General features: G+C 42.3%; 1 protein-coding gene across 1 annotated transcript; it reads left to right on the top strand.

The window, feature by feature from the left end:
* Positions 1-809: 809 nt before the first annotated feature.
* Positions 810-24,494, top strand: LOC137906785 (phospholipid phosphatase-related protein type 5-like). Its single transcript, XM_068751073.1, has 7 exons — positions 810-917; positions 11,567-11,755; positions 21,595-21,715; positions 21,986-22,236; positions 22,943-23,119; positions 23,966-24,096; positions 24,386-24,494. The coding sequence occupies exons 1-7, from the start codon at positions 810-812 to the stop codon at positions 24,492-24,494; spliced, it is 1,086 nt and encodes a 361-aa protein (XP_068607174.1).
* Positions 24,495-24,700: the final 206 nt, after the last annotated feature.

Here is a 24,700-nt window from a genome sequence, read left to right as displayed (position 1 = left end):
CTCATTATATAAAAAGAACAGGGCTAGAGGTCAACCTAGGAAACGATGCATGGACGTAGTGAGGGAGGACATGAGAGCGGCTGGTGTTGGGGAGGACGATGCAAAGGACAGGGTGAAGTGGAGAAGGTTGGTTCGCTGTGGCGACCCCTCAAGGGACAAGCCAAAAGAAGAAGAAGAAGAAGAAATAGATTATATAAAAAGTTTAATATAGGAATAATATATATATATATATATATATATATATATAAGTGTAATATGTCCATTTAAGACATGCAGTGGAGTAGATGCATAAAGCATCACAATATGGAAATGATCAAATACCTCTAAACTCTCTTTGAGCACAGTACTTGAGCAAGGTACGTTTCACTACAGCGTGCTTGTGAAGTTAATCACCTGGTATGGACAATCGCAAACGATTAACTTGCATCGAAAACCTGTTGCACGTTTTCCTGATCTACTTGTTTGCGAACCTTGCATTTGTGCCTATACGTGTGCTGTTTTTAAAGACCTGCATCAACACCTGCAACGTGTGAAATGATTTGTTTCCCTACCTATGGGCCTCCTATACCCGGGCGTACTCCTACTGTGGAGCTGTCCGTGGTGCTGAAACGCGCCGCTTTTGTTCTGTTGTGTGGGGGGAAGCGTTGTTTCAGGGGGCCCTCCAAAACAAAGTTGCGCGTTTCAGCACCACGGACAGCTCCACAGTAGGAGTACGCCAGGGTATAGGCCTACACCCACACACACACACACACACACACACGATATCCCAAATTGAATTCAAGCTTTGCGTTTGATCCTTGACCCTGCAGATGATTGGAGGTCAGTTGCCACAGAGGCGGGTGATGGAAGGCCTTCCTGACGACAAAGGCCTCCAGAAGACGAGCACCTACATTGTGCCATGCTTCCTCTTAGTGGAGGTAAGAAGTGTTTGGATTTATTTAAGACTGAAAACATTTGTGGTGTCAACCGTACCTGAAACTATCCGCTTTGAACAGATGGTAAATATTAACCTACGGGTATCTGGTACACTATCGGCTGCATAATCTGAGTCGAGACTGTATCATCTCAGGCCTTCGTGGGCGTGCACTGTTCAAGTTGTTTGAAATATTCTGTGTAAATGCTGCATGAAATGGAGAGTTATCCTCATGCTCTATTAGCATTTAGAAAGCTCCGGGAGCAGCAACCTGATGGACACATCAAAGGACACTTTACAGTCCGATGCAAATATTGTCTTCTTCTCCTCTTTCGCTGCTTTCTCCTGTCAAATCCGGTTTCTCACGGCGGATTAGCAACAATGGGGTTGCCATTCGGGAAATTGTGTGAATTAGTAGGCCTTGTTTTCAATTCACTGACTCCCAAAAGAAGTTATTGATTTGATGAAATTGTCAAAATGGGTAATTACCCTAAATCCACGAGTCATTTGCTGATAGCATTCAGCGGGAGTTATTCTGCCCTCTTGAGAGTCCCTTTTTGCTCATGAACTCCTTGATTCCATTACTCCGCTCCTCTTCTCTTCCCATGCCTATTCTTCCCTCCCTGTAATCCCTTAATGACCTGGTGAAGATGCTCATGGCCTCAGCAACATTTCAGAATTAATTGGCATAATTAAGAGCAGAAACCCAAGTTAGTCCACGCCACACGATCCAAGCCAGCAGGTCCTCTGAGCTTCAGCAATAGTAGCTGAATTAGCTTTTTTTTTGTTTTCCAAGCCTGTTTTCTTTTGAATTTACCCTAAAAGTGTAATATTGCATTCTTATGTGGATTATGATATTAGTGCTCGAGGTTTGGTGAAAATCATTGAATCAAATGGAGCCACAGGGAATCCACTAGATAAGTCAGAAGTTCAGACGAGACGAGATTTAGCCTCTGGGCAAACGAGAGCGCCAAGGATGGATTTGAACATTTCTCTGTCCCATCGGCTCAGACAAACGCTTATCTTTTGAAAAGTTCGTGCTGTCAGATGTTTTTGAAATAATCAAATAAAAAAAAAGTTCTGTGTGTAAAGTGTCTTTCGCTGACTGTGTCTTTCTCACTCTCGTGGACTGAGTCTCCCACTTTAATCGCTTTTCTTTGAGCTCAATCACTGATTCAAAGGATTCCCTTGACGGTCATTACGTGCTTTTTTCTTTTCTCCTTCTGTGGCATCTAACAATTGAATCTGTTCTCCACTCTTTCCACATAACACTTTTCAACACACCTACTGTACATTGACCCCTCTTCTCTTTACAGCACGAATATTCTGCAGGTTTACACATGATCTTAATCTGCTTTTATTTATTTTTTTACTGTGCTTTGGCTTTTTTACTGTGCTTTGGCTCGTTCTCAGCATCCTCTCGAGGACTTGCTATAACGACTTTCCAGCTTTCTAATTTTTCATAGTGCATCTCTAATATCTCCAGGCTTATATCTGTCAGTGCCCCCCCCCCCCCCCCCCCTCCCTCTTCCAGTATTCTCTTTAACAGTCTCTTGAGTCATTCCTTTTATACAGATTCTCTCTGCTCTCCAGTATTCCTTTGTGTAATTACATATTTTGCACCATGGATCATTCCATTATTTCCCTTTACTTAAAAACCTTCATCAACTACTGTAAAAAAACAACCACTTCATCAACTATTGCAAAGACCTCCATCCTCTTTTCTCCCCCAAACCTTTTTTTTCCCCAGCTGTGATTCTCCACTGTTTTATTGTCTCTTCCTGCTTCTGTTCACTCGCTCCTTCCTCATTCTTCAGGAAGGTAGACCCTCTCCTGTTGTTAACCTTGCATCACAGGCTGGAAGGGGATGTGACCAGCCTCCATCCTGAGGAGGAGATCCCGTCTGCAACCAATGCTGATCCTGCTTTTACTGGCGTCCTCTTATTCTGTCATCATTATCATTTCTACCTTTTGTCTAGGGCGTATCTATTGTTGAACGTGGCCAGAGGGGGGGTCGACATGAATCTAGTTTGACTTTATGGGCTGTTTATGCACCTGAATGAATCCGTGTACAGTGCAGTCGTTTAATAAAGAGCATCTTTAAGATTCCGCTCCCCTCCTGTGTTCATGCATCAGTGCGGTGTAGCATAGCTCCCTCCTGAGGGCACGCGCTACTTTGTTGTTACATTAGCATATTCATCATCATTATACCCATTTATTTTCAATTCAAATTACTTGTCTTGTTCCTCTTCCTCGCTTGTGATCTTGTTTCTGACCCCTCCCCCTCCCCCCTCTTTGTGCATCGTTTCTCACAACTCCCTTTCATCACTTTATCTTTACACTATGTGTGCGTTGCTCTTTTAGCTCAGGGGCACCAAACTGACCATATGAGAACTGACTTCATCAGTGTCCCGTACAAACGACGAGGAAGATTTGACAAATTGAATTGCATGGATCTGAAACAAAATTATGTAAAGCACACAACTTTCCAACGGTATATTTTCCAACTTTCCTTTTCAGCTTATAGCGCCAGCTCAGAGGAGCATGGCTTCCTTTTCCTTCATTCCTTCCTTACACCTCGATGCGTCTCCCCCCTCCTGTGACACGGCGAGCTATAGTAAACAGACGGCTGAAAATTAGACCACATAATATGTCAAGTGCAGAGTCTATACGCTTAAGTGTTTGGCTTGTGTCTTCTTGCGCCTGCCTTTTCAGAGTCTCCCTGTGAGACATGTTTTTCTGTCCCACTATAATACTGACATAGCTTCTACTTTATGGAAGCTCTTGGAACTCTACCGAATATTCCATATGTGAAATTAAAGCATGCAATATATTGTGGAAAAGAAAATGCCTGAAGTGACATCAGCAGAGTCACCGACAGGTTACGCTGTAGTTAGTTTGGAAATGACTTTCATTTTCTCCTGTGAAATATTGAGAACTCTGATGCTCACTCTTCAACTCTTTGAAGCCAAGATAGCTGCCTGAATCTTTGACTGAACTTGTTGTATGGAGGACCAAACATTTTGTATTCATACTAACTTTTATTTATTTCTGTATATATATATTTTTTGGTATTTTTGCTTTTATTTCCATTTATATAATTTTTTTTGTATTTCATTTTTGAATGTAATTTTTCCTTTTAATTATTCGTTATTTTTTTCTTTTTTCATTTTTGGTCCTACATACTGGGTGGGACTACAATGTGTAATATCAATGCCTGATTTTGATGCAGAAAATAAGTCATAATGATTACTGCTGTTGCGGATCATAGATTTTAGAGTGCACTACATCAACGTCAGGGAAACATTTAGCTCGTTTATTGATGGTATTGCTCAACCGTTGCTGCGTCAGAAACACAGACAGCCTGAAGTGTATTTCACTTTTTAGTGGCGGAAGTGTGGAAAAGCAGCACAGTGTAGGTCTGTGCAGTAATGAATAACATGCTGAATGCATCAGGTCTGCAGTTGCCAACAACAAAACATCCTTCTCTGCATGGTCTTACTGAAGCAATATTTCCTGCTGGGCTTGATATAACTTCGACCTCTGAGCAACACATTTGTTATGTGTTTTTATTCTCTTTTTCCCCTCAATACTAGTTTATTTCTGCCAAGATCAAGACAGTTCCATCCTAACTGTACTCACAATTTCTGCCTTGCTCAGCACGGAGTCTGCTTACACAACCTACACAAACCACTCTTCTAGTGCATCTTTTCATACCAGTTGTGGAATTATTGTGCAATGTTGAAGGAGCTCTTAAAGTCATCTTCTCATTGACAACTAATTATAACCATTCCATCCTCTTTAACCTCTTCATGGGCAATTTAAATTGAAATGTCATTTACAGCTAATATTCCTCAATAGGAGAGGCAGTTATGGCAAGCATCATGTTATCATTTCCCTGAACATGTTAACTTATACCAGAGCATTTGACTGATTTCAATGATCTTACTTCCAAGCCAAAATGTTTGAAGAAGGGCTCACCAAAAAGCTTTTTCACGTGTCCTCCCTTCACATACAGAGATGCACCACAGCGCTGCAAATACTCATCCCGAGTTTCTCCCTCATTATCTTGCAGCCTCTGTGAATAGCACCTGCCTCCGCCTGTCTTCTGCGCTGGGACTCCTCAGCGCTCTGGGTATACGTTTGAATCACTTGTTAGCTGGCTGCTTCTCACTTTAGGTATAGGAAATGGGGGGGTGATAGTCGCCCAGTATTGCCTATAAGCTTATACGGTATCATCTGTGAATATTGTCTAGAGAAGCTGCCGATTTAGGTTTGTATCACCGAGGGCAAATGAGAAATTCAAATGCAAATGTCTAAAAGATATTGCTCATGTAAGATATAATCTTGTCCCACACTCTTGCTTCTTTCAGAGTCACACATATTTATAGGATCCAGAGATGCACACTGGCTCTCTCTGCTGCCCGTGCTGCATGCCGCTCTGTCTAAGGTCGTCTACATAGATTCTAATTAAAGAGACTAAATCAAGGTATTCACAATGTATGCATTTGTCAGTGAAATTATTACCCTTGGTACCAAAGAAATAGATTAAAATAAGCAGTCCTCCCTATATCTAAAAGAAAATAGGAATGTATTTACATTAATAATTCTGTTTATATATATGTAAATATAACGCTCTGGGATGAGGCTTTTAGTTGCACTGTAGAATTGTTTTTCTGAAAACATGTTCGTATGTGAGGCTGGATTTGCTTTATTCTGCTCCCTTTGTAAATTGCGGGGGCATGTTTGCCTGAGGACTGGGGATTCGTGGAATTATAGGACTGCTGCTGCTATAAAGGGAGGGATAAGTGAAAGGAGGAAAAGAATGGTGGGAAGGTATGAAGTGAAGCAGAAATTGTAGATGCAAAGACACAACAGTGAGTGTGTAAGCAGGTGTGTGAGCGAGGTTAAGGAGCGTTTTCACACCGATGGACGGCGAGGAGAAAGAGCGCACAGGCCTGAGAATGGTAGAGGGGCGATGCTTTTTGAAAGAAGACAAAAGCAAGAAACTATTTAAGATGAAATGCCAGTAAATAAATAAACTGCATCCGGTAATCAGAATGAGACAACAGAGGCAGATGAATAGAGAGAGGGAATGAACGCCTGCTTTGAGTCACTTCTTTTCCTTTGCACCCTCTTAGTGTTTTACATCTTTCTCTCGACCTCGCTCTGTTGCAGTTTCTCATTATATCCTTATTTGCTCGCTCCCGCTCTCGCCTCCTGCCCCCTGTTGTTCTCTGTTCCTGCTGCTTTACTCCTCGGCGGCTCTGTGGGCTCCTCTGGAACGTTCTGTAATGTGCTGAGGTCTCATTAAATGCTCCTTTTCTTTCTATTTCCTTCTCCTGCCTTTTCCAGTCTCCTCTTTAACACACTTATCCCTCTAGTCGAGCTTGTCTATTAGTTCCTATCAATTGGCTCATCTGTCTCACATTTGTCTTGCTCAGTATGTTGTTATACAACGTTTTGACACCAGGGGGCGGCCCATTCCTTAGTTTGTTTTTCCATGCGGAGTGAAAGGTCTCTGTCGAAATGTTTTTATTATTTTTGTATGTATTTTTGTATGTATTTTATTTTTATTACTATTATTTTACATATATAGCGTTTTGCTCACTCAGTTTTCATCAGACTATATTTTGCTATACGGTATTGTTATTTTACCATTTCTCTGACTTTATGGTCTAAAATCATACATTCGCCTTCTTTTAACGAGATGAGATAAGATGAGACGAGGAAATCAGAGACATAAGACCTCGGCTGCTGTGAAATTGTCCATGGCTCCAATCATGTGATCAAGTGATTATGTTGGCTCATCAGGAGTCCAAATCACAACGGCCTCATCTCGTGCTAGTTTAGACTCTGTGCAGCTTCAGGAAACCAACCGAACAGAAAATGTTTTTCTTGATGAGCGCATGCTTTTACTGAGTGGTGCTCATGCATTTCTAGTTAATTAATTCCAGGTCAATTAATTTAATTAACATTAAAAACAAATGTGTCATTTAGTAAAAATCAGTGAGGGAGAATTTTTTTATTGAAGGAGTTGAAGCTCTGCACTATCGAGTTGTGATATTTTACCATAAAATGCATTTCAACAACAACATACATAATAATAATGACATTTTTTGTTTTTACTGTTATCACACCAGGAAGGCCTGAAAATTAATCAGGATGTATTACCTCAGTGCCACCCCACAAACAATCAATATGATAGAACAGCCTATTTTAAAATTGATCAGTGCTTATTCATACTACAGTGGTACTCATTCAAAGACAGAGACAGTTTGAGTGCAAAGTGAAGCTGCATGTCTCTGCTAAATGCCAGGCAGTCTGATATTCATTTTCTTTCCCAGCGGGGTGCCGTCGTCTTGGCACCGGCCTCTCTATCAATGTATTCGCACCTTCTGCAAACATGGTTGACTTTATCAGTCGACTTTTCTGCCATCTGGCTGCTCCACACAGACCAAGGGTAGACGTGCAAGCTCACAGTTTGCTCCCAGGGGATATTAGTGATGCCCACATCTATTTTCACCACCCCCTCTAACCACAGTATCTTATTACTGTCACATTTTATTTACCTCTTTTCTGGTTAAAAGACTTTCACAGGCAGGAGATGTTCCTCATCATTTAAACTCCATATTAGTCTCTTTTGATTTTCTTGCCCCCCCCCCCCCCCCCCCCCCCCCCCCCCTTTGAAGTGCAGAGGTGTGAACATTAAGCCTTAATTACATGGCCTGATACGTCTCTTAAGTTTACTGGTACAACTACAAAAGGGTCGTCATCTTAAATCTGCTTCATTTTATAAACCCTGGTTTTCATCCCATGGCTAAATTTATGATGACAGATATTGCTGCAGTTGAATTTCATTTCATCGCTATATATAATCCCTCAGTTGACAAACCTTGACAGTGAAACCAGCCCAGATTTTTTTTTGTTTAAGTAAATCTGCATGAATCACAAAAAAGGTACCATTACTAAATTTTGCTGGAATATAAACAGAGGCTGGTTTGAAAAATTAAATATACTTTATTTAATCAGGAGGTCGCATTGACATCGGAAACTCATCGGTCTCCTGATGAGATACATATTTGTATAGACGACAGCATAAAACATATCATTCTAAATTATCCTTGTTTTAGGTATAAAAATAGAATATTAAATCGTGTAAGAATTTATCCTGATGATGCCAAATGTCAGGATTTAGTTGATATTACTTCATTTGCCCTGAAACAAATCTGAGAAAAGCAGACGTAGCAGCCAGTCGTACCAACGTACGACTGGCTGCATACAGCAATCGATCTTCTCACCAGGATATATTTATATTTATTTTGTGAATGATTATAGGATTTCCATTAGACATGTTTCAAAAGTAGTTCCTTATACTTAATTTATCTTAAAGCCATGATCACGATCATTCCATTAACTCTCGTTCATTATTGCAAACATGATGATAGAGGTTCTTTATAAATTATTTTACACCCAAATGAAGAAAGGTACATATTCTTACCATGATTAGGATAATAGTTTAGAAAATCCAATTCCTGTTCTGTACTTGAACCTATCCAACCTTTACCATGGTAGGCACTTGGAAGTAAATAAAAAAAAAAAAGACCCCTTCAATCAAAAAATACATTTGGCGTTTGGGATTTTTTTTATCAGGAGGAAAATATAGTTTGACGTTTGTTATCATCGCTTAGAGTTGTAAGTTCTGTATGCAGGTATGTTAAAAGAAAAATGCAAAGAGATTATTGCCAAAGTATACCTTTGGCAATCATCTTTTTGCATTTTTCTTTTAACCCCCCCCCCTCCCCCCAACTAATTTGTTGTTATTTATTGTGTTTTATTTTGGAGGTTTTTCATTTGGTTATTTTTCATTTATTTTTTTGATTTTTCATTTATTTTTTTTTGGGGGGGGGGGGGGTCTTTACCTTATTTACATGTCGATGGCTTTCCCACAGGGCCTTTAAATCTGATTATATGTTACAATATGCATTATTGCACGCCCTGCATTCACCTCCAGTTGGACATAATGAGGAATTTAGATGAATCAGCAGCTTCTGCAGCATACGTACCGTGATGGCTGAGTGGTTAAGGTTGGACTTCCCATGTGATATTCTGTACAAACAGTGTTGCCTGTAAGCACACCGAATTTTAGGTACTTAAATAATACATATGTAAATGCAAAAATGACAATGCATCATCTCCCAGGAAGGTTTCTCTGCAGTTATCTTCAAATGTGTGCTTCAACTTTGATGGGTTTCCATTGCCCTCCCTCGTTCTCATCCTCCCACCTTTCCACACTTCCCTCCCTCAAGCCTTCTGTACCTCTGCAAGGAGAGCGTAGTGGCTGATGTTCAACGCAACATGCCCATGTCAGAGTGCTTCCTCAGACATGGAAACGCACCCACATGCATGCACAGGGAAATGCACACTCATACACCCACTCACTCCCACACACACAAAGCTTGTGTACATGGAAACAAACATGGAAAAATACAGAGCAGCATTGAGCTGCTAAATATAAACTGCAAACCGGCGGCGTTTGCACAGTTCATTAGCATGGGTGAATATGTGGACACACACGTGTTTGTGTTTCTATCCCCCTCTGGATTTTCCTTTAAAAAAACGCTCAGATAAGAAACATTATCCCTGAAAATGTATCGAATTACTTTAACAGTGTCACCAACATGAAGATCGGTTCATCCATTTTGGGAATTTTTGCAGGGGAAGCCACATATTTCCAATGCCCCTGAAGAAGTGCAGGAAAAGGAAGCAGATCAAACAATGGATCAGAGAATATAATGCAGGGAGTTTGAATTAGGTCAGCCTCACTCCTCTCACACTCATTGTCACTCTTCCCCATGCGTTAAAGCTCAACTGAGTGAGAAGCCTCCTCTTCCACGTTAGTCCAAGCGGTTCCTTTGCCGCTTTGCTGAAGAGGATAAAAAAAATGTTGGTGGATGTTTCCTCGGCGATCAACCACCGTGAAACGCTTCCCCTTCACTGCTGTAAAAGCATCGCTCTACCTCTATCAACCCTTCAGAACTGTGCAAAATCCATCCATCATCCATTTTTTGTAATCCTGAGTGGATTGGGGGGGTGGAGCACACTCTAAATAAATCACCAGTTCATCGCAGGAATGGCACGCTGAAGGATAAGCAACCATTCACACTTATCAGTAACTTAAAGCCACAGATTCATCCGTCGGGAATGTTTTTTTTGGACTGTGGGAGGATGTCCGAGTAAGGAGAGGGATAATGAAGACAACGTGCAGAAACGTCCCAGAAATGTCCCAGAAATGTCCCAGGTCTCATGGCGCAAATACATGTACAAATACATCATAGCTCTGAATTTGACTTTTTAAAATTGGGATTCTGTTCTGTCCAGCCTGAGGTCTCTCTTGTCATATTTGGAGCTTCGTAACTGGCCACACTTAGCAGCCAGGTCTCCGTTGCAGGAAGGCCAGCGTAGTACTGTAGTACTGTAGTACAAGGCACCAACAGAATGACTTTCAGCTTTGATTGACGGGGGGAGCAAAATATGAAGTGAAACTGGTCTCCTCTGCCCACCCCCTCATTTGAGCTCTGGATTTGACATCAGTAAATACCCACTCCTTTTGTGGCTGGCAAATCTTTGACCAAATTAGTTTTTTTGTTTAGTCAATACCGTAATTAAAGTGATCATTTACAATGTAAATGTCCGATTAATAACCAAATCCAAATCCTGTTACCCACACCCACCCCAAACTGCTGTTTCTGTCCTGCCTTGAACCAGCTCAGCTTGTCAGTGGCGGCTACAAGTGTTGTGCTGCTGATGAGATCGTCCTTCACAGACAGTACGAGTTAAGTTATGCTGGTCAGCAGCTCGCTGTATTTCCCTTATGCTCTTTGTTGCAAGCCTTTTCCCGGCCGGCAAACAAATACTGCACGAACCTCCAGTTTCTCCGTTACAGGTGAGAGAAGCTCGCGATGCAGTTCTAAATGTTTGGTTTCCTTTTCGGAGAACTGGAACAAGCTGTTTAGTGGAGTATCAATGAATTATTAGCTCATCTGTGCAGAATGGCATGGCTTTATTTTTTTTCCAATGTTTTCTGTCTTCTCACCCTCCATCTTCATTTGAACACAATTCAAGTCTTTTAACCGGACAGAATAGCGATGTGGCTCGATAGCGACCTGAGCAACACACACATGCACATACATATTCTGCTAGCCTGTTACCTATTCTTCTGCTCTCTCTCGTTCTCTGCTTGCCTTCTGTTCTTTTTCACCCCCTCTCTGCCCCCCCCCCCCATCATCATCATCATCCTTTCAGTCCAGTTTTTCGATTCTTTTTCGCACCACTCTGCATACTGATGCTGCTGAAGGGATCTCTCTCACTCTGGCATTGCTCTCTCTCCCCCCTCTCTCTGTCTCTTATTTGTCTCACTCGGTCTCTATTTCCATCTTCCTCCCTCCCTCCTTCTCATCCTCATCCCTCACTATCTCTCCATGCACACTTGTTTCATTTTACACATCATGGAAGGATCCATCATGTTGCTCCAAGAAGGAAAACTGTTTATTTCTTAGCCTTGAAAACATTTTATATATTCTTCCCTTCCCTACTCCTACCCTCTCCTGTGGATCTAATCCTGAAGCTGGAACCAATATGTTTTATTTCCAGCTGGTCATCATGGCAGGAATCGTTCTGTTGGCATACTACTTTGAGTACACGGACACGTTCCCCGTGCACATCCAGGGCTTCTTCTGCTTCGACAAAGCTTACTCTAAGCCATACCCAGGACCAGAGGACAACAGCAAGGCGCCGCCTGTCCTCGTCTACTCCCTCGTTACCGCCATCCCAACTGTGACGGTGAGTTTGTGCTCAACTTGTTAAAGAACAACCGGATTTCTACAGGTGCTCAACATGCTCACCCACATCTAACACAAACTACATGAAAGGACACAGATCATTCCTCCTCATCTTCATGTGGTGCTTGTGGAGCGAAAGAGGAGAGGTGTGTGTGTGTGAGAGTGTGTGCGTGTCCTCGTGGTCTCTTAGCTCTTTTGTGTGAATGCGTTATCAGTCATAACCATGGCAACCGGCACTATATTTGTCCTCCATAGAGCAGCCAGTGATGGCTACAGTTTGCATAGAGTCCTTATTTCAACACTGCACGATACTAAAACAGAATTTAAAAAACAGAAAACAGCTCAAAATGGCTTCCCTCATCAGGGCTCAGGAAGAGGCACAGCTATCTAATCTTCATCCGACTATCATCTTCAAGGCTTAAAAAATGAATACTGAAGCACCATTATTAATTCAACACCTGTGATGCATTTTAATTTGTAGGTCATGAATTCTTGGCAGAGTGAACGTTCATCAAAATCAAAAACATACGATGAAATACTTTATCCATTGCAGTAAGTCGTCTTTTCCAGACGACTTACTACTGGTACTCAGTTTAAAATGAAGAAGGCAAGAAACAGTAATAATTATTGTAATGACAATGCGGAATGCCATTACAGCAGCCATTCTTTCTTGACGGCGTAGTTCGACATAATTAGTACTGAAGCCTGGCATCAGATCCTCTTCAAAACCGCTTTGCCTCCAGGCGGTTGCCTTTTTGATGTCCTACACTCAAGTGGCATTACAACAAGGCTGCAATGCACAAAAATACATGCATAAAAAAAAAAAAACCCACATCAAAGCATAAGGTCACACACAGATACAGGCAGTCTTGCACTGTGTAATTTTGATGACTTAAAGGTATATAGTCACATCATGTAAACGCAATACCATCTGGGAGAAGTCGTGCACGATTCCAGTACAGAATCGGATTATTTGCAGGAGTGTCCTGTAAACATAACTTTAAAGTGTCATGGGGCAATGAAAGCAAAGTGTTTGAACGACAAAAAAACAAAAAAAAACATTACAGTATGTAATGTACAGCCATTGAGTAACCTAATTTGAGATTTTTATGCTCCTTCAAGTTGTCAAAATACAAAAGTATTTAGTTTTTAGCAGCAAAAGTAATTATTTAGAAACGGAGATTGCGGCTCAGTAGGCTGGGCATTTATTGGGGGGTCTATCCGGACGCGTGAAGTGTTATGTCTCCTGATGGGATGTAGCCTCTGTGTGTGAATGGATAACTGCTGAAAATGTTGGTGGGTGATAAATGTTTTTAGCGGGGTACACAAATCCAAAGTACAACAACATGCAATAATGCTGCCGAAACACTGCTTTCAATTTCCCAGTGCTAGATGCGATAGAAAAGCAGATATGCATCTGTTTTTTCCTCTCTGCTGTGACTCAGACTTTTCACCACTAATGGAAAATGGAGAGACTCCTCAAGTCGCAGTACAGACATTGATTCTGAAATCAAGAAAGGGAGCTCTGTTTGCATGTGAAGAATATAGTTCCAAACATATTCTTATACTCGTACCAGAAATCCCAACTAGATAGCAGCTTTCTTCTTGGGCTGAGGACTCAAAAGGCTTTACACCAGCCAGCATTCACTCATTCACTCTGCTCATGAATAGAGATAGTCGTACACACACCATTTAATGTTTGGACTGCAAGGAGAACAGATTTTGAAGCTCTATTGACTGCAATGTTAACGAAAACCTCAAACTGATGCATAATCCAGGATCATTTCTGGAATCTCACAAAAAATTGAATCATCTGTTCCTGGTAACATTCCCAACATTTCCGGACAATTTCATCAGCAAAAGGCAGTGAAGAAGATGAAGACGACTACCAGTAAACATGGATGTCAGAAATGCTGCGTTTATGTTTAAAATGGTTTATCGTGTTTAAATTCACAGCTACGTGTGACGCACATGGGTTCATTTCCAATATTATTATTTTCTGATGTGATTGTCAGCAGAGCTCGCAAGATATTTACATTGTTTGCATGCATGACAAAGGAGAGTGTCGACTAAGACGCATAATGAAAATTGGCTTGAGGCTCTTAACCCTTATCGGGTTAAACCACCAGTCTGGTGGCTTCCATATCAAACTTAGCTTGTAGCACAAACGCCCACACCAGACTTGACTATACGTTTGAATGCCAATGCCGTTTCTTTATTAGAAGTAGAGTATAGAGCGCAGTCTATGTGAGGCAGGAAAAGCGAGAGAGGAAGCGAGGTGGTGAGTGAAATAGTGCATCAGTGAAGGTAAGCGTGTGGGTGGATGACGCCGCACATCTACTCCTCCACTGGCACTGAAAATGGATCCTGCATTTGTAGATGTGGGTGTGTGTTTGTTACACGTGTGTGTGTGCGTGTGTGTGTGCGTGTGTGTGTGTGTGTGTGTGAGTAGCGCTAGGATCTAGTCAGAGTGGCTGCAGGCGATCTCTATGGCTCTCCACGACTGCACAAATGCACACATGCAGGTGGCATTTCAGTGATGATGCTGATTATTGTACCGACTGTAGAGGGAACTGCCAGTTGAATCCTTTACTAGTTGTGTGTGCATGTGATATTTGCCTAAAGTGACACCATACATATGTGATTATTGCACACTACATGGTGGTGACAGTCACAGGCCCATCCTGCCTGCAGACTTAAGATGCAGAGGCATCACAGCACCTGGAGACTTATGTCACAAAAACACACTTGCAAGAGCAAATAAAAAGGACACGAGGCTGCCAGTGACTGAAGAATGGAGAATTGTATTTGCTGGGCTATTTATGCGGGGGAAAAGCATTAATGCTAAATGCCTCTGCCCTTGGCAGCTCCATTCGAATGCCGCTAAAAATAAACCTTTGAACAGAAGGGGAAGGCAAAGTGAGGACGATACACGAGAGTCGCCCGTAACAAACATTTAAAATGTACCAAACCCAAGTCCCGGCAGTGGAATGGGGGGGAATAATAAGTCTAAAATGGCATTGAGAAGCTAAATGGTGAAGAGTGGAAAGAAAGCGAAAGGGGAACAAGTGGGTCGGCCTGATGCCAAATTTGTTCTCTGCAGTCTTTTAAACTGTGAGGAGAGCCTTCATGCATAATTCAGCTCCGTATAACAAAAAATATGGGATTGGGGCAAAACCCGGAGACAGACCATATTATTCCAGTCATTCCAAAGTAGATTTGTGACAGCGCCTGAGACACAAACAACTGCAGTGTGCCGTCGTTGCTGCCATATCGCCAGGAACATTTGCTGAAAGCAGTCAGAGTCACATTGTGTTTCGACGTTTTAACCCTCCTGTCATCCTCAAATATTACTAACACGTTTTTTTCTGACCTCTGGGATATTTGCCTCCAGAAAATTATTGACAGGAAATTGTTGAATACATAAATAACCCCTTGATAATGAAACGTTGACCTGTTCTCTAGCGCCACCATCAGGCCAAACGTTCGAGTTAGTTATTTATTAGAAAAAATATTTATCTTGAAAAGAAACAAAAAATATTACAATTTATGGTGTAGAAGTCTCAAAACCCTGAAAGGCAAAGTGTATCAAATACAGACTAGGCTTTAAAGGGTTAACTATACTTTCTAGTCAGGGACTTTATAAACTGTCATGGAACCAGTAAACATCCACCAAATAACTGAACACACTGATGAACCCTAAAGAAGCTGGGACTGCCTCATGACCTACAAAGCCTGCCTTCTGGAGCAGATGTTCCATTTAAGATGTGAAGATGGAGACACGCTGGTCTGGAAGAGAAGAAGATCCATCTTTATGATCGAAGCAGGAAGTAAAGGAAACAATGTTGCAGGAGAATCATGGAGCCCTTTGAACCGTTTGATCTTCACTACTGGAAACAAAGTAACTAAATGAACTGAGCTACTGCAGAATATTATAGATACTTTCATAGGTGTGAGTAGTAGGACACACACACACACACACACACACACAAGGAATGCCATCTATGCAGGAACTTTTACAATAAACATTACATGATAAAGAATTAGGAACACAGAATATAAGATCAGTGAACAATTATTATCAGGACTACAATTGTTTTACACAGTTCAAACAGCTTGTGGTCAAATTTACCCCAGAACAGCAATAAGTGTTCAGCACATTGAAAAAATACTATCATGATCATTTTATGCTTAATAGATTGTACCCATAAAATTATGAAATATGAAGTATGAAGTATGAATGGGTCAAGTCGACCCCAAGGATAACATGAAGGTTGCGGCTCTGTATGTATTCCAGCCTCGATGTGATGAGATGAGGAGGGGCAGTCTGTGAAGAGGGCAACAGAAAGCAGATGCAGATTTGAATAATTGCAGCATGCCTTCCAAAGATTAGAGGTCAGGGTGACGACGAAGAAGAAGAAGAAGAAGCCATCACATTGACCAAACCGCTTCACAATGCCTCACATTCACCCACACATTCACACATTCACACGCCAGTGGGCGACTACCGCCATGTAAGGCGCTGCCAGGCCCACTAGGGGCAATTTGGGGTTCAGTGTTTTGCCCAAGGTCACTTTGACATGTCTGTGTCATAAACAGCAACCCTAGTATATAAGTACAAGGAATAGTGGCTCTGCTTTGGGCCAGTTTATGCCAGTTCCGGTAGAAACCTACAGCGGATTTCAGTCATTTATGAAACAATGAGGTGCATGTTATTCCTGATTTAAAAAAATGTCTGGAATGCCGGGAGGAAATTTGACATGGCAGCCTCATATAATCTGAGCTTAATCCCAGACCTTCCCAGATCCCAGATATGTCGCTGTTGTGTCGATGCTGCTGCATTACTCTGTCAAAAAAGGAGCCGGGAAAGAGAAAAGCTGTCATAAAAAATAGCAACACGACATCACATTAATGGGAAATGAAGTTACATTTGTAACGTCGCTTCTGCTAAACACGACAAACCACAAGGTTTATACCTTCAGCTGTGGTGAAATGCAGCAGGCTTACAAAAACTCACTTTGAATGATGTAAATGTCAAATCCGACCGTAGCAAGGAATACGTTTTCCTCTATGTCTTGAATGTGAAACTGGTTTTCTCGCCGTGCTCTGTGTCTATGCGTTTGATGATTTAAATGTTGGGATGCTGTGCTGTGGCTGAGCCCTGCCTACCTCAAGACTCCCATCAAAATCCCTGACTGCTCTGCCGTCGTGATGTTAAACAAATCATGTTATTCCTTTTCTCATTTTTTTTCCTCTCTCTCTCTATTCTGCATTTACTTTCTATTGTTATTATAATTGAGTTGTCATCTCTGACAGGCAACCCAAAAGAAATCCGCTCACGCACGCATCATGCCATTTATGCACGCCATTATATTCCTGGGTTGATCGCAGCTCTCTCCTATCTTTTATTTCCACTCTATCACACATCAGTGTACTCACAATTGCACACGTTGGTGCACGCAACGCGCACTTCAGTTCAGTGACTGTATGCAAATCGGATTGAACTTTGCACACATTTAATCCTCAAGACAATCTCTCATGAATAATGGAGCCCCCTATGGCAGAGAGAAGAGGATGAAGAAGGGCATCAAGGGGAGAAACTATTCTGTCATGTTTTGTGTCACACAGTGGATTTTGAGGATGTTGGTGACCTCCAGCCCTCTAAAGTCACACTCTAGCTCTGGAAGATTAGCTGCAAGGTCTGTTCCCACACTAACGTAGCATCGTTTTTTTTTCTTCACTTTTGCCCCCAGAACGAAACAAAGAAAACTTTTAGGAAGAATATTAGATAATGAGAAGAAGGAAGAAAAGTATACTGGCTATTTGGAGGAATGAGGTAGAGGCTGGAGGAACTATAAGAGGGAATGCAGGGAGATGATGAAAGGGGCCAGACTAAGACTAATTTGAGTCATGGGAGAAGGAGGGAGAGAAAGCGAAAGAAAGAAAGAAGAGGGCAAGAAAGTACAATTTATATTTGAATCAGGAAAGAAAGAGAGACATTATGAGAGGTTGGAATAGAATCCTTTTTGTGGTCGACTAGCTTTCCCTTCACAGAGACCTGGAACGCTGCAGGGCTGCGAGCAAAATGGAATAAAAGCCGACTGGCACAGTGAAGGAGACGGACGGACAGGGTGTGGGTGATGATGAAGCTGAAGCAGCTAAATTGTCATAGTTACCATCGCTGCTGTGTGTCTGCATGTGTGTTTCTGTGAGTGTGAGTGTGCGTGTGTGTGTGTGTGTGTGTGTGGGCTCACAGTGTCAACAAGTGTCACTCATGTAATATCTGCAGCAGCTTTATGTCGACTTGGCTCGATCCTCCCGAATGAAGAACTGAGGCGTTGCTCCCAGTCAGCATTGCATTATTCTCTAAAGGTAAACGAGAGGAAAGGTCTTCCATGGAATCAAAGATCCGTAAACATCATAGATCCGTAAACACACAGATGAAGAATTTAGTACTGCAGCAGATATGATTCACTCGGAAACATTTTCTGACTCCCACTTGAGCTTAAATTGCTTTTTATATGCAGTGACATCATTTAATGCCGCATCCGTTGTTCCCGGTCCGATTAATGTCAGCATTAGTCACAGTGCACGACGTGCATATTGTACCTCTGTGGGGACGAAGTGTATTATTCACATTCGTCTCTTCCCATCCCTTAAAGCCACTTGTAACTCTGAAGCTGTGAATTTAAAGCGAACGTCGGATGAGCGTTGAGGATGCGTCTTTCGCTACAGCTGCTGTCTTCAGTCAGAGCTTATCATTTGATGCTCGTTTAGAGCTCTACTCTCTATTCTTTTGTTTTTTTCTAAAGCACCCTCGTGCGCTGTGATCATCTTTCCGACCTTTCTTTTCTTTAAAATGTTATACTTTTGATGTTAATTGTCAACTTTTGTCAAGACACACACACACACACACACACACACACACCATCAACATCAACTATGTGATCTCTGCTCCCAAAAGCACGGGAAGGTGTCTTGTGCAAGTCATCCTTCATCCCCCTCTTCATCCGCCTTTTTATTATTCTAAGTTTTACCATTCTCCCCTCCATTTTCTGCCACTCACACTCTCGTCCTATTTTCTGTTCTCCATTTGTCTTCTCCCTTTCTGTCTCGTCTGCCTGTATTTTCATCCTCCTACCGCCTCTGAACTCTCTTCTCAATCATCTGACTACCAGAGGATGAAATCAATGCAGCCTAAACAACTTATCATTGGCTTCCAGATAACTACGGCAACATCTGCTACCCTGTGATTTCCGCATTTGCTCCGGTCGGTTCCGTTCTAAAACTTTGACCAAAGGCCACAAAGACATAAATGATGTGCGCTAGCATTTAGTAAAAGGACAAGAGCATTTGTGCTTTTGCTTTGCAGACACATGTCATTCAGTAACTGCCAAGTATATCAAAGCATGGCTCGATCAATGAGCCATCAGGTACGAGTAAAGCAATTAGCATTATTTCTGCACACTTTTCAGTACATGGCTTTCCAGCATGGGCGCTCACTCACCTTGGATTGTCAACGTGAACACCTGTCCCAAGCAGTAGTGCCGTCAAGTGTCCACAATGAGTGCTACAATTTCTATTTCTATTTCTGATCAGCAATAGAGACAAAGGATTATTTCTATCATCAATAAATCACACAAGACTACCAGGGATGTAGCTGGAAGAACGCAGCGCAGCTAAGAATGCTGAACATCCTGTTATGTAAACACTGACTGTTCTCGCATAAGAATGCCGAACACTCTATTACGAGAACACTAATTAGTCTAATAATAGAATGCTATGAACACTTTATTTTTTTTTTAATCCATTTTAAACCACAACAATTCTAACTGAGTTTAAGGCTGCATCTGTACATGTGTGCATCTCGTTGTACGTCATTCAAAGATGTATGTAAACTGACAAGATCTTGTCAGTTTACACACATTTCCTTATGATGGGGGGGGGGGGGGGGGGTATATTATGTCCACGTCAGCACAAACTGAGTTTTTCCCATTAACAGGGGCACAAATTCTTTGGCTGTATGCAAATTTCCTTTTGAATCAAATAACCTTCCCTGTGGTTATTATTTTTGAAGTAATTTGTGCTGCATTTAATCCAAGCTGCTCAATCTTTGACATCCAACAGCCCAACCATACCAAACCTCCACAAGCTCCAGGAATAAGGATTTATGGCTGACCCACCACAACAGCCTCCCCCGCGGCGATAAATGAATCACAGCCACACTCGGGTTCTTAGTAAGGAGAACCTTCAAGTACGGCCGGTGTAAGAAAAGTTGAAAAATATTTATCGTGTTTTTAAGAACTAGGAGGCAATAATTGTATCCAGACCCACCAGTGTTAGGAGTTTTACACATATCTTTTTTAATTATCTTCACCCGTCCTTTATACGCACCGCCTCACCTTGAAGATATTCACCAATAAGTGTCTTAAGAAGAATACACATTCTCATGAATCTGTATGGCGAACAGACCTTTGTGGTTACTGTTATCCTACATTTAAACACAAGCCTTAATGCGACCACTTAACCGTTGCATCATTAAATAAGGATCTCAGTGCAGCCCAGAACATCTATTTCTCCGCACGCCGTCGGCGCCGCATAACGTTGGCAGCACACGGGTCATAACTCCAAAGATAGAATTAATGATGACACACGGCGGCTCCACAACTTCATCCATAACCTCAGTGCCAGCTAAACCTCAGCTTTTTATCTGTCACACACTGAACACTTGGACCCAGTTCATTAGCGCCGTGCCACACTGCTGGGCCCTGGGCCGTGCATATTTTATGAATGTGTAGCCTACATCTATCCGTGCCTCTGTCAGCAGGGGAGCACTGATCAGACTCAGTGTGAAGGGATGGCATGCATGGTGTCCAGGAATTGTTTTACATGGCATAAAGTCAAGTCGTTCCCCTGTCAAAGGAGATGAATGTCCTGCTGGTCAGGCTTGGTATTTAAACATATAAAAATGTAAAGGCTGGCAGAGGCTCTGCATCTACTGATACAATGACAAAAAGCACACTCAAAAGAACATTTACTGCACTTCTGCCAAGTTTCAATCGAATTAAACCCAAAGTCAAATTGCAACGACAGCTTTGCTACCAATATGGCTCCCCCCTCAGAATACTGTTGAAGCAACTTTCAAAAAAAATAAATTACATTTCAGCGCCACCTCTTTAATTGGTTGTACTCTAGAATTTAATGGTTTTATTTTGGTACATTTCACTTTTCCAGTGGATGAAGCGCAACTGCTAAAAATGCCTTGGAAAAAAGCCTTATCTTGAAGCTAAAGGAGGGAAAATAAAAATTCCCTCTATAAGATTTGTTCATTTCTCCCATGGCATATGCACCACCCTTTTCCCAGTTTCATTGTAATCTGTTGGTAAAAACACATATCTCACAATGTTTCAGAAAGAAGACAAATCTCTTAATCTACTTTAAATTGATCTGCTATAAAGTAATGAAACAATCCTTCTTGAACGTGCTCAACCTTAATAATAATAATAATAATGCATTGATTTTATATAGCGCTTTTCATTGTATGTAGCATTACTCATTCACTCCATACTTGGTAAGGTGACAGGGGCGAGGCTGCCAATCTCAGCATCAGTCCTCCTGACCCCACCGACATTCACTCGTTCACTCTTTCACACAGGCAATGTGGGTGAAGTGTCTTGCCCAAGGACACAACGACAGTGTACATATGTGCCCAAGCCGGGAATCGAACCGAGACAACTGTAATTGTTCCAAACCTGAGGGATGAACACATGAGTGATTTTATGAAGATGATCAATCTGACATGCATCCACACAGATGGACTAAAATGTTTTTCTGTTCCAGATCCTGATCGGGGAAGTGACCAGTTTCTTTGTGAAAACTGAGGGAAGTCAGGAGAAGACCATAGTGACCGCTGACTGCTGCTATTTCAACCCACTCCTCCGCAGAATCGTACGTTTCCTGGGTCAGTTCTGCAGTTCTCTATTGCTAATACTGTCACATTTTTCATTAACCAAGCAGGGCCTCTGTTCCCATTTAGAAGACACGAACACGCTATAGTTTAATGCCGGCTAATGTTGGTCACCCTTGTCCTCTGTTGATGTTCTTTACTCAATTCCCATTTGGATGCTTGTTTCTGACCAATACCAGTTTCATTGATTCCCATTTTATTTTTAGCAAACTCCTTTTTTCATTATTATTATTATTTTTTTTCATCTTTATATTTTTTACACAGGCGTCTACTCATTCGGCCTCTTCACCACCACCATCTTTGCCAATGCGGGTCAAGTGGTGACAGGACACCAGACGCCTCACTTCCTGTCTGCCTGCAAGCCAAACTACACAGCGCTGGGCTGCCAGTCACCGCTGCAGTACATCACAGAGCACCAAGTCTGCACGGGAAACCCTTACCTGGTGGCATCTGCACGCAAATCCTTCCCCTCCAAGGACGCGGCACTCAGTTTCTATTCGGCCATTTACACAGTGGTAGGAGCTGTTTGTGGGGTGATGGGTAAAGGGAAACACACAAAGGGTAACATTATGCTAAGCTGATAATTAAAATAATTATAACCTATCGGTGAAATATTTTTGTCATATTTTAACCAAAGCAGCTGAAAAACACATTTTGGGAAGAAAAAAAGATAATTGCAGAAGGAATACACTATGCACTTTCTTGATCATGGAATGTTCCAATACTTAGTTTTAATAATTTTAATGAATATTTACACATTTAAATATGAAAAGGATCACTTACTCACTCACAATGACTTGCTCAGCAACACCCCCAACTCTCAAGGCAGCGGCTGTAGAGGAAAAAATGTAGGTCAACTCATCTACAAGAAGATGGATGGATGGATGGATGGATGGATGGATGGATGGATGGATGGCCCAATCATGTCTGTTTCTTTGGTGCCTTCCTTTTGTACCAGATTAAGCCTTTCAGGCACTGGAAACTCAGAGCAGAGTGCAGCATCTTGTGGTTGATTCAAGATATTGCACAATTTAAATGAATGAATCTCATGTTTGTCGCTGAAGCCAGGTGGAATCGTCACCTGGTTAATCAATGAACATGAGGTCCATCCATCCATCCATCCATCTTCCACCGCTTATCCGGCGCCGGGTCGCGGAGGCAACAGAACAGGAACAAATGAGGTGACATTTTTAAGTTTACAAATCTATTTCCCTCCTCCAGATGTATGTGACCCTGGTGTTCAAGACCAAAGGTACCCGTCTGACCAAGCCCACCTTGTGCCTGGTGCTGCTGTCTCTGGCTGTGCTGGTGGGGGTCATACGGGTGACCGAGCACAGGAACCACTGGAATGATGTCCTGGCTGGGTTCGTCACCGGGGGGGCCATCGCAGCATTTCTGGTGAGAAGGAGAAGAAGAGGGAGCACTGGCGCATTTTGATTATTGTGAATAAATGGAGATGCAGTACTGCCACATACAGATGCATATGTGGAGTTACTTGATTAATAATATATTGATATCATGTCCAATATTTATTACATAAATGAAGCAGTAACTTATACTTCACCAGTGGACTGTGCCATGGAGGTCCGAGACGCTGCAGGTTTTCCTTCCAGCCGGTCACTAAGGCAGGTGATTTTAATTATCAACACCTCCTTGAATTTGAGAGAAGGAGCTCATTAGTGAGATCAGCTGCTGGAGAGAAAGACAACCTGGAGTGTCTCGGCCCTCCATGGCAAGACGCCTCTGGACGAGAGTGAATAAATGAAAGAGCCAATCACACACAGCTTTTTCCAAGCCCAGATAACTCCTTTTGAAACAGGAAGTTTGCACTGATTTTTAAATCACCATCACCTTAAATTGCTGCTGTGCAGGTTTTTCTTTGGAGCAAACATATCTTTTCTCAGTAGATCGGATAACGAGAATGCAATAAAAAATATATATATCAGATTGCAAATCTAAAGGAAATATCCAAGCATATCAAATGGGCGTGTTATCTGGATACAGATCTCATTTTAATACCAGCATGTTAACATCAAAGTGCTCTTTGGTGTACTTCCCCAACACAAACCTTCTTTCCTTGCCTCCTGTCGTATTTCAGATTTTCTCATTTTCTTTTATCGCTCTCTCTCCCTCCCTTACTGCAAGTGCCTTCTTCAATATCGCGTCCCTTTGAAATGGGAACTTTTGGCGAACCCAAAAGTCGTCTCGGCACCGCAGTTGAACCTCTTCCCTCTTCTCCATCAGGTTTCATGTGTGATCAACAATTTCCAACCAACCCAGATAGCAGTGCCAAATGCGGCGCCTCCGCAGCACCCGGAACCCCCTGTGGGACTGCCTCTTCTCAGCTTGCCCCGTGTGGAGAGTCCACTTGAAAAGTTAAGTGGCCTCCAGGTAAGGGATGGGGGGGGGAAAGATTCCAAAATAATCAACGGAAAAAGTCATAAACAAAATGACAGCGGAAATTAGAGAGGCCCAGTAAAGAGCCACATGCAGTCACTGGATCCCACTGGAAACCAATACACCTCATCATTTTTGCATTGTCTCTTCTCCCAGTCGAGACGTTTTATCTGCTCTTGTCCCCCTAGTTTCTGCCTACCAGCTGTTTTGCTCTTCTTGCCTTCCTCCTTCCTGACCTCTTCTTCTCTGCATTTCCCTGCCTGTTAGGCTCCAGGGCTACCATATTCTGAGATCACATGACCATCAGCCAAGCCTGTCCCCCATCCCTCCAGATGTGCTCTTCCCATCACGGTGTTGCCTCACCAGCGCAGTCTAGACTTGCCCTCGGAATGCCCCCTGCCGTGCCCCGCACACCCGGAAGGGCGGCATCCTCTGCGGCGCGTCAAGTCAACCCAGGTCTGAAGTTCCACCAATCAAAGTCGCGCACCCACCAGACGCACACGACGAGCACGGCAGAAACATGTCACCGGCAAAGGGACCAATCGGAGATGGACACATGTCCATCTGTCCTTCTCTGTCCTG

Source organism: Brachionichthys hirsutus, chromosome 17 (assembly GCF_040956055.1).
Source record: "Brachionichthys hirsutus isolate HB-005 chromosome 17, CSIRO-AGI_Bhir_v1, whole genome shotgun sequence".
NCBI classification, from domain to species: domain Eukaryota; kingdom Metazoa; phylum Chordata; class Actinopteri; order Lophiiformes; family Brachionichthyidae; genus Brachionichthys; species Brachionichthys hirsutus.
Note: the sequence above shows the minus strand (reverse complement) of the source record. Positions and strands in the feature narration are given on the sequence as shown.

Excerpts from the sequence above, each read along its gene's own strand:
- LOC137906785 (XM_068751073.1), top strand. The coding sequence starts at position 810 with ATGATTGGAGGTCAGTTGCCACAGAGGCGGGTGATGGAAGGCCTTCCT. Across the intron at positions 11,756-21,594 it reads CCGCCATCCCAACTGTGACG|ATCCTGATCGGGGAAGTGAC; the intron begins GTGAGTTTGTGC and ends TTTCTGTTCCAG. Across the intron at positions 23,120-23,965 it reads GGGCCATCGCAGCATTTCTG|GTTTCATGTGTGATCAACAA; the intron begins GTGAGAAGGAGA and ends CTTCTCCATCAG.